Raw genomic sequence first — 10,611 nt, forward strand, 5'->3', positions numbered from 1 at the left:
ATAATTTAGTCGTGTTAATTGTTTTCTTTTCCTTCTATTTCGCTTTTAAAATATCTAGTTTGACTGTCTCTTTTTTTTTAATTCTTGTGAAGGTGTCGATGTTAGTATGCCAGTGGATGCTGGGCGTGAATTTGTAAAACAAAACTTTTATGAAAACAACAAATTAACAAAAATTTCTCAACGTAACCTTTGCATAATGTAACTTAAACACAATTTTGGAAGTTAACACTACCAAAGCTTAAAGTTTTTATTTTGCTCGTTTTTGTAGAAATTTTTTTAACGGGCTAGGGAATAAACGTCTGGCTACATGCTCATTTGATCCTCCTCCTCCTCCAAAAAACAACATGGAAGAATACGCACGTGAACCATGGTATGCGGAATATTTCATTGGTTTATCTCGTAACAATGTAGTTAATCGAACTGTTAAACAAGAGTGTTCAGTGAGTAGTCAGGATCTTGAATAGTCACGCCTCTGCTTTCAGAGTGGAGGTGTTTCATTCAAGGAGACTGGCCGCTATGCTGTTGCATCATGGCTTAGTTGCGGCTGTGTGTGAAGTTATATTACATCAGTCGCTCGTAACTCATCGAACATTTTCATTGAATGAGGCCGCTTGAGCGTTTGCTAGGCTTTGACTGAACATTTTCGGACAGTATCGCTATGGGCGTGAGTATGGCTACGGGCGCAGCTTAGGACGCGTAGCTTGAAACTGCATTAAACTATGTTTTCCCTGACATGTTCTGCTCGACTGCGCATCGCCTCGTATTGGAGATGTCACTCGCGGCTGATGATCACTTTTGGAATAGAAACGTTTACGTGGACACCACTGCCGGTCTAACATTTTTTACAGCACCTCTGTTTCCATGAACTTGTTCAAATGATGGCCGAATGATCCCAAGGTCGGAAACTGAGTCGTGCGCGTCCGTTCCGCATTGACTTGCAGCTGTATTCAGTTCCAACTTTCTCACGGATAACAGAACCATAGAGCAAAAGCTTCGTTAACATACACATCTCTTCTTTCGTGCTTATCTTTTATCAAGGTTAAAGGCCTGCCATTCTAGTAAAATAAGAAAAAAGGCCAAAGGGACAGCGAGTTAGCTGTCGAGTTTCTTGCTGCTGCGCTTCCGATGAAGCTAGCCTGACTTTTAATAATACGGTAGCCATCAAAGTTGGCATTTCGATTATTGTTTGTTAAAGAGAAAAAAAAAGTTATTTTCGCACTCTGTATGCTTAACTAGGCAGAAAATAGGCACATTAGGGCATGTCTTTTCTCCCAAGAGAATGACGAGGTGTATTTTTGTGAATTTACACTCTTTCCCGCGGCTAGCAGTGGCGTTTTTCTTATCTTAAAAAAAAAAAAATGCCTCAGTATGCTCATGCAGAGAATTATGTTGAGTCAGTTATAATAGTAGTTCTCTATTTCTATTAAGATGTATGTCTTACTGCTTCATTATTAGTCCAGTATAATGCAATAACTGTTATATGCTGCAGCCATGATTGTGTCTATATGGACATTGACCCCAGTTTATTAAAAAAACTTCTACTTCTGAACAGAAATCCCAAAAACGGCATGATTTCTGAATGAAATGATTAGGAATGTGATGTTGTCGTGGTTAGTAACTATCCACCTATGCATTAATCATACAAGTTAGAGATCTTTGTGGACCCATGCTGACATGAGCTAGGGCTTTACTTGGTTACCCAACTCATGTTTAATTAGCGCCTAGGTTTGACCACACAGCATACATATTTTGTGGCTGTTTCATTTTTTCACAAGATTGCTTCTTTACTAATAAAACTAATCACATTTTATTCCCGTATGAGGGCTTCTTTAGGAAGGGGGTTTCAGCTTTTGCCCACATGTCATGCTGCTGTCATGCGCTCGGCTGCTGACCCGAAAGACGCGGGTTCGATCCCGGCCGCGGCAGCCGAATTTCGATGAAGGCGAAATTCTGGAGGTCTGTGTACCGTGCAATGTCAGTGCGCGGTAAAGAACCCCAGGGGGTCGAAATTTCTGGAGCCCTTCACTACGGCGTTCCTCATAGCCCGAGTTGCTTCGGGACGTTAACCTCCACTAAACCAAACTCCTCTAGGCTTTAAGCTATACATGATATCAGACTTATGATCTCCCATGTGCAGACTCACCACTCTTGCAAGGCACTCACTACTTTTAGCACGCTGGATTGGGTAGGCTATAGCCATATGTGCCAGAACCAGTAGTTAGCTGCTAGTGTATGACCCGTGGCTCGGTGTTAGACCAGATTCCTGTCTTGGAGCTGGCTCCATTTAAATGTGGGTTCCACCAGTCTTCTGCCTGACCTTCTGGTTACTCAGCATTGTGTTGGAGGCAGTGCAATTTTAATAGTTAGCCCTCCTTTGGCCCATTACACATTGTCCAGAAATAAACGACAGAAAATGGTTACAAGGAACACATCTTCATTATAAAAGGAAAACGATGTTCTTTTCTTTAAGTTTAGTCATCCAGAATGGGCAGATAATTTTCTCCTCATGAAAGGTGTATGTAGAAAGCACTACATCAAAATATTTCCAGCTAAAGGCACTCGAGCAGAGAGATGCTTCGGCACAATATTGCCTGAGCCGCAATAACCGCAGGCAGCCGTAGCATCTCTTTTCTTTACCTTCCTTCCTTTCATCATGCACATACAGGTAGTGCTTGATGCCAACTTTTATTTCTGTCTATGCTGGCTTTAAGAACGGGAAGTTGACTGCCTGCTAGATCCAGCATCGGTTTCTGGTAGCTTGAGTGTGTTGCTTTGACCTGTGACACTTGCAGTCTTCAGTAAAACTTAGAAAAGCACGTCCAGAGCATGCTATGTGTCCTCTTCCAGCCCATGGCGCATTGTAGACGACTGCGGTGGTGCTTTCACGATGGGTGCCATTGGCGGCGCTGTATTCCAAAGCATAAAGGGCTTCAGAAATGCACCATCGGTAAGTCATTGCATCAATATCACATTTTAAGTAGTTAGTGCATGTCAGGCACTTATAAAGGATGTGTCTAGTTCTTAGATTCACCTTTCTACCTGCGTGTGAAAAAAAATAAAGCCCCTGAATGTTGATGCGAGCTGTATGAGCAGTCTGGTTAGTACATTGTTATCGGTAACGGACGTATACACTTCATACAAGAGTGATCAAAAAGACAGTAAGGCCCCATGCAGAACAAAGGATTAGCAGTTCCTGGCGTATTTTGCTGATAACTATTTGTACAGTTTCAGAGCTGCCTGCTTTAAAGGGACACTGAGGAGAAATTGAAGTTGGCTTGTATCGATAGAATACCAGCTTCTGATTACAAAAACGCCACTCGTACTGACAACAAAGCTCTTGAAACGTAGAAAAGAGCAAGAACCAAAATACAGGTATCGCCGCCACAGGCCAAACTCGCAAGTACAAGCGTTATGACGTCATAGGACAAAGCAGTGTTGCTAGAACCAATGGTTCTAGCAACTCTAGGACCCAAGAAGCCATAAATCACTGAGGCGCAGCCAATGCATGCGCAAATCTCCTTGACGTCGCCAGATGGCGCCACGTGCCCGGCAGCTACGCGCGCGCCTGAAGCATTGGGACCAATCAGCGCCTGCTCATCGGCCTTAGGCGGGCTCCCGGTATTCCGCTAGCGGTAACAAGGTACATGGTATGCTAAAGGTGTCTATTTGGGAGAACTTCGTTGACGGCTTCGAGAACGAAATCCATCGTAACGCTGGCAAAACGGCAGTGCAAACGTAAGCGAAGCGACTGTAGCGACGGCCGCAATAGCCTATAGATGCCTTCAACGTGCGGCCGGTGGTAGCTTTCTTTTCGGCTGCTGCTAGGCCGCACTGCTGGACGCTGGACACCAGAAATCACGGAGTCTGTGTTACGTCATCTGCACGTCATGTTTCACGTCACTTAGTCTTGGGTCGTCATAGGAGAATCCCAAGTTTGAATCAGAGCGGCGGGAAAAACTTTTTCAACTTCGAATCCAAATTTCTTATAAATAAATGCATCTTTCGCTGCCGGCTAAGTGGCAACAAAGCCATGACATGCCGAACTATCGGATTTTGCTATAAAAAAGATATTGATAGTGCTCTCCTCACTGTCCCTTTAAGGGCTTCCTCAATCTGTATTCCAAATTTTCAGTTGTGAACTTTTGTCGGTAGTAGGTCTTTGTTTCTTGCGAATAGCACATTGTATGGAGAAAACTTCGATGCTACCTCACATTGGAGACGTGAAAGAATTACTGCGCTGTTATTGTCTGGATCATTGTTAATGTGTCTTAGTGGCTACTGATTAGCTGGCTGACAGGATTTTACCTTTCCTCCAGGGAGTGAACCGCAGGCTTCTAGGCAGCTTAGGTGCAATAAAGGAGAGAGCCCCCATCATAGGAGGTGAGTAGAGACAACTTGTTGCTTTGGTACTCGAGTCATATTTGCTTAAAGTTGGGCTGTTATCCTATGAAACACCTTTCCACCTTTTATAGTGGCTTTAATCTGCGATACCTATTGTTACCATCAAGGGGCAACAACAGCCTTACCTTGGAATGGTCTCATTATAATTTGATTAGGCAGAATAATCAATAGGATTAGTCTTTCAAGTCTCGTAATGCTCTGCTACATCCAATTCATCCAATTCTTTTGCGTTGCATGAGAGCTTCACATGAGGGGAGGTTTCTTTCTTCATAAGCTTTAATTTATGCCAATGATTCAGGTGCACTGTTGTCGCCCATGCAGGAAACTTTGCAGTCTGGGGTGGCTTGTTCTCGACAATAGACTGCACCATGGTGAAGATTCGCAAGAAGGAAGACCCATGGAACTCAATCACAAGTGGCGCTCTCACAGGAGCCATATTGGCTGTTAGAAGTGAGTGCCACACATTGACAGCGCTGGCATGCCTAACTGCAAACTTCTCTGTTTGCAAGTAGAACCTCTGCTCCGTTTTACAGTCTTTTATTGCTTTAATTCCTACAGATGGTGCAGGTGCAATGGTAGGATCGGCAGTTATAGGTAAGCCTCTGCTTCACTTAGTTGAAATAAGGTGAACTTTAAGCAAAAATACAGATTTTCGTATTCTAAGTGCCTGTGTTGTTTGTGTCTGTGTATATGTATTAGATGCCATCAGAAAGAGTCTGTTGTAATCACAGCAACCATAGGTTTACTCAATGCAGTAGTCGGATACAACACAAGCGAAGTGTTAAATGCCCCTCAATGGCCCTCCAGCTAATGTTTGTCGACTGATTTTCGTGACCTTGTGGTTATTCTTTGATTAATCATTTATCACACTACGATTAACCACGGATTAACTGCGAAGTCACGAAAATCGGCCAACGCCATTGGCTGGACGGCCCCATCTGAGGGGCATTTGCCACTTCGTTCTTGAGTTTTATCCGTCTATAACACAGTGTATGTTGTCATTTGTGAAATTCTGTGAGGCGTGCCGACTTTGAAGGCTGACCAGCTTTTGGGAACTTGCCCAAGGTGCTGGTCTTTCTGGCATTTCTGGAATGGTTGTGAGGCCACACTGTCGCCAGCCATGTCTTCCATGGCGACCAGTATGCATCTGGTACTTGGTACTCATTACAGAGTGCTAAGCAAATTGAAACTTGTCTCAGCTTTCCTTCAGAGAATGTAGATGAGGGAAACATAATGCAGGTGATGCATTAACTAGCATGACGAATGCTTTATTTATGAATTGCATTTCTTCAGAAATTAAGGATGCCTAGGTGTTATTGGGAAGAAATGTGTTTTTCTGTGGCATCTAAAAAAGCATGAGAAAGCACAGGTAGTTCATAGTGTGTTTGCAAAGGTAACTTATTTCAGTAGGGCAGCGTATGCATGTAATGGTGAATGTTGTTCGGATGCAGTTGAAATATCTGTGGTGTGTCACTTACCAACTTACATCAATGCAGAGCTCATGAGAGTGTCTAGTAAATGAGGGTGCATGTCTGCAGTTCATTTATATACGTAGTGTTTATAGGGCCTGCTTTATGGTTTTCACATTGGCCTTGGACAAAAGGCTGGGGCTGGCAGGACAGTAGCACATATGGTCAGGTGAAGAAGAAAAGAGCAGCATAGGGAGGCCATTACAAGTGCAGTGCATTTGGAGCGCCGTTTGGAGATTTCAAGAGTAGCTTTGCATTACCGTATTATAAGGTACTCCACAAATAAGATAACACACATAGGCGGTAGTACATGCACTTGGACGCATGCGTTTGTCGCCTTCTTTGTGATGTCCCTTGTAACACAATTGTCCTGCGCTGTTCCTCAAACTTTCCAATTAACCCTTACCACAGTCTGTTGTGGTGTTCAAATGTATGCTCCAGATATGAAGATGCATGTCTGATCAAGTCTACTGTACTCTGTCATTTTCCAGGTGGTGTTCTATTGGCCTTGATTGAAGGTGTAGGAATATTGTTCACCCGCTACTCAGCAGAGCAGTTCAAGCCAGGTGAGAAGACATTGCACAGACAAAGTGAAAATTTTCAGTGGTTAAAGTTACTGCTCTTTCTCTTTATTTGGTTGAAATTCTTTTCAAATTTGAATGCATAGAGTTAGTGTGTTAGTCATTACCTGCATTTTGTTTGCACTCTTGCGCTGGTTTTTATTTTAAGTGCATGCTTAAGCAGCCCAGTGAACAAATGAACAAATCTTTAGAGGAGCATAGACTCCAATTTTTCGCTTCTCTGCTTTCTTCTTTGTAATGATGCTTTAGACATTAGTAGAGCGAAACCTTGTTAAGGCGTACTTCGCAGTACCATGGAAAACCTACAAGAAATGTGGCAATACACCCTAACCAAAAACAGCTTAGGTACTGTATATTGCCTTTCTTTTTCCTTCAAAAAATTGTCTTTTAAAATTGTGGGGTCGACCTATGTGCGGAGTCGGCCTATTTACGGTGTCTATGGTGTTCTCGGCTGAGCCATGACTAGTACACGCCTCATACCAGCGCCCATTCCTGGCTAGATGCACGGAGTTCCACATGTAAGCGGAGTGTCATGTAAGAAGCAATAGCTAAGAAACGCGCCTGACGCAGTCAGGTGTGGCAGAACCACCTATGCAGTGCCGCCATTTCCCTGTGCTGTCGCGAATTTTCGCCCTTTTCTTTCTTTCTGAGCGACCCGTGCCACCTTCTTTCTACTTTCGTAACCAGCTTTGCCTCGTGGCCTCAAGGGCTCGCAAGAAGTTGGCTTCTCCTCACAGTTTTAGAGTTTGGTGGTGGAGCCATCTCAAAGAGCACCATTTAATCGTTTTAGTTATCCATTATGCCTGCTAATGTTAGCCTCACAATCATAAGACTTTGTGCATGCCACGATGTCATGATTCCACGGGAAGTACATTACCACTGCCAGACACTGTTTACTATAGCTGCTTCTTTGGAAAAAAAATGTGCAGTCATCTATGGAAGGCGAAATGGGGCCACAGTTTTACTTTATCATATCCAAGTTTACTATATTCATAACTGATAACCAGTAGTCTGTTACACTGAGGAAAGGAAAACAGCTGGGGTTTGCAGGAAGCCAAAAAAAGCATATGAAATTTACTGGGGTAGTATGGCTGTTGCTCGTGCAAAACGAGATCATCAGAAGTGGCCTTTGCCCTTCAGTGTACTCAGCTGTGATGACGGTGATCTGTGTTGGCTGTAACACAGCTTTCTTGTCGCACTTATTTTTTGTTGCAGTGAATCCACAAATGGAAGACCCATCACAACTTGGAGCGTCACCATTTGGCGCAAATTCACAGTACCAGTAGTAGGGACAGGCCTGTGCACAAGTAGGACTGCGTGGTGTGCTGGACATACTGTACTTGTGGCTTGTCACTAATGTGCACTGTGGACGGTCACCAACTCTAGTGTTGACAGAGGACACCGATTAGCTGGCCATGAGCATGGTTTCATGTGCATATTCAAAACCATCTGGAAAGTTGTTCACTTCTTCCAAAGAATGCCAGACCTGTAAGGCAGCACGGTCGAGTGGCATCTCTAATAAAAAAAAAGTAATTGTGGCTGTGTCGCGACAAGGTACTCAATAAAAAGAAGTGTAGGTTATGGTATGTGGGATATAACTAGGCCTGCACTATTGAGTTTTAACCGGTAACTTTTGCCAATAAAAAAAAAGTTTGGAATCAGTTTAACCCAAAAAGCACTGGTTTAAACGCATTTTGACACTAGCCGATGACCTGTTTCATAGAGAAACTTTCTTGCTACTTTCCTTTTCAAAGCAAACAAATAGTGAGGAGGCACTCAGAACAGTGCCGCCGATGTTATAAACCTGCGTCGACAAGAATATTACAGCAAGGCTTTGTCTTCTTCTACAAAGAGCATAGTAGACATGGCCAAACTCTCGGGTGAAGGCAGCGAACTTCATTTTTGGAAAGTTCTTGTCAATAATAGCGAAGTTTACTGTAGTCGGATGCAACTCAAGAACAAAGCAGCAGATGCCTCTCGGAGGAGGTGCTCCAGCCAATGGCGTCGACCGATTTTCATGACAGCTCATTTAATTTGGTTTAGCTGTGGTTATTCCCCATTTATCTGCCACCCCCTGTGAGCTCACACTAGCAGGTCCAACAGGATCAATTAAAGGGCAGCTGCAGCACTTTTTGAGAATTTCGTGATATTCAAGGATTCAAATCTATATAGGCTGTAGGTAAAGCATGCCAAGTGTTTTTGCACTAGCATTTAAAATAGTTACGTAATCGAGTATTGAAATTTGCGCTTCTCCTCAATGCACTGGAGGAGTGCAGGAAAACTCAGCGTGACGTCATGGAAGGTATGATTTCAAATTACCCCTGTCGTCAGTCACATCCTGCCCTGACGCGTTAGACGCTGCCAAACAACTCTCGGCAGGGTTCGCCTTCGGTGGCATTGGTTTCTTTCCTTCAAAGCAGGCGTTTGTGCGTTGGAAATGTACCGATACCTTCGATGACGTCATCATGCGCCCCCCACTTGGCGTTGTGCGCTGCGGAGAAGCTTGAAGGGCGTCCGGATTTTAATCGGCGATTACTTCACTATTTCAAGTGCTAGCCCAAAAAGACTTCGCATGCTTTACCTCCAAGTTTCACACATTCGACCCTCTTAAGGTCGTTGATTTCTAAAACCTATGCAGTTTCCCTTTAAGGGGAGAATTTGTGGATACCACTGGCTATAGGGGCTCCTCTGAGGAGCATTTGCCACTTTATTCCTGAGTTTTATATGACTATAGTCGATACACGATTCACATTTTTTTTCATCTGCGGCACATAAAGCTCTAATCTGGCATAGCTCATGGGCAAAAGGATTGGCCACCTTGGCGTAGTGCACTGGATCACACGTCTCTCTAAGAACCGCATGAACAGTAGTGCAAGTTCAGTGTCCCCTGTCATTATTACATTTTGAACAAAAGAGCCTCTCCATTGTCAGCCTCCCATTCCTCATGGTTTTCCATCAGACTTTCGTCGATGTGAAGCCTTAGCACCCAGCTTTGCCTTTTCTCAAGAAGACTGACGGCGCCAGAGAGATGAGCTAAAAGTTATGAGCTCTTGTCCAAGCTCTAAAATGTTTGCAAAAACTTCTGAGGATGGCCTTTCATTGGAAGGCGTACACCTCATTACTCAAGGTTATGAAGGCGCTCTTGTTGGAGAAGAGCCTCATATAGGAGATAAGTCCCCTCCTTGGTGTGAAACTTGTCGTCCAGCTAAAGACTCGTCAAGCACAAGCAGCTGCCCACTGAAGAGTGGACAGCCTAATGACCATGGTAGGTGAGGACCCAAGAATGTAGCTTGCAGCATTTTTACAACATCTAGAAGGTGCCCAGCCCAGACATGTTTCTTAAGAACATCCAGTGGAACACCCACTATGACATAATTACACTTGTGACCCTGACATCTAAGTTAAGATTGCTGACCCTTGTGGAAAAGCAATTTGTGCACCAAGAAATAGACCTACACACTCAAAGTACAGGACAAATGCAGCCTGAAGAAACAAAAGGTCCACGCTTGCCACCAGTACACACGCAGTACTGTCGTCGCTCCGTGTTTTCTTTTTGGGAACTGCATGTGCGCGACCAACCCGTATTGTCCCAATCATCTTTTGATATCTGAGAGAATTTGTGCTCTTTGCTACTGTTGCCCCTTTTCTAAACTGAATTTTTTGTGTTGATAATTACCACTTCTAGCGTTTTCACTGTACAGCGAGCTAAAATACACCGATTTCTCAAAAAGAGTGCTAAAGACACCCACAGATTTTTCTAAAGAATGAACACCGGAAAGTCAGCGGCCTAGGTTTAACACTTCGAAGCTGCTCGTAAGCTATGAGGGATGCCGTTGTGGAGGGCTCCCAGTTAATTTCAACCACCTGCGGTTCTTTAATGTGTAGTGGTGTTGCACGATGCACAGGCGTTGGTGCTCTCAGTTTTGGCCTCCCGGCTGCTGTGTCCTGGTCGAGGCACATTCGTCCAGTTACTCTGACCCTCATATGCTGTCGTTCTATCATTCTGTACTGTACAGACTGACAGCTTCTTTGAGGTGGTGGAGCTTGATAATCTCAAAAGCCATAGTGGAAAATGTGCTGTTACCAAACCCAAGTTTTCAGAAGTTAGTTTAACAGTGGAAGAAAAATACAAAGTTAATTAAAGTTGAAGTCAAAACCCA

The 10,611-nt window shown here is 43.8% G+C and overlaps 1 protein-coding gene across 1 annotated transcript; it reads left to right on the forward strand.

The window, feature by feature from the left end:
• The first annotated feature begins 292 nt into the window (after positions 1-292).
• On the forward strand, positions 293-10,611 carry Tim17b (Translocase of the inner mitochondrial membrane 17b). Its single transcript, XM_089570834.1, has 7 exons — positions 293-370; positions 2,848-2,947; positions 4,317-4,380; positions 4,723-4,851; positions 4,960-4,995; positions 6,362-6,436; positions 7,667-10,611. Exons 1-7 carry the CDS (start codon positions 345-347, stop codon positions 7,735-7,737), a joined length of 501 nt encoding a protein of 166 aa, XP_089426960.1. The 5' UTR covers positions 293-344; the 3' UTR covers positions 7,738-10,611.

Source organism: Amblyomma mixtum, chromosome 2 (genome assembly GCF_055824585.1).
Source record: "Amblyomma mixtum isolate Tamu chromosome 2, ASM5582458v1, whole genome shotgun sequence".
Lineage (NCBI taxonomy): Eukaryota > Metazoa > Arthropoda > Arachnida > Ixodida > Ixodidae > Amblyomma > Amblyomma mixtum.

Bases quoted from the DNA above. Each gene is read 5' to 3' on its own strand.
- Tim17b (XM_089570834.1), top strand. From the start codon at position 345: ATGGAAGAATACGCACGTGAACCATG. The intron at 2,948-4,316 runs GTAAGTCATTGC...CCTTTCCTCCAG, and splicing joins GCTTCAGAAATGCACCATCG to GGAGTGAACCGCAGGCTTCT. The intron at 6,437-7,666 runs GTGAGAAGACAT...TTTTTGTTGCAG, and splicing joins AGCAGAGCAGTTCAAGCCAG to TGAATCCACAAATGGAAGAC.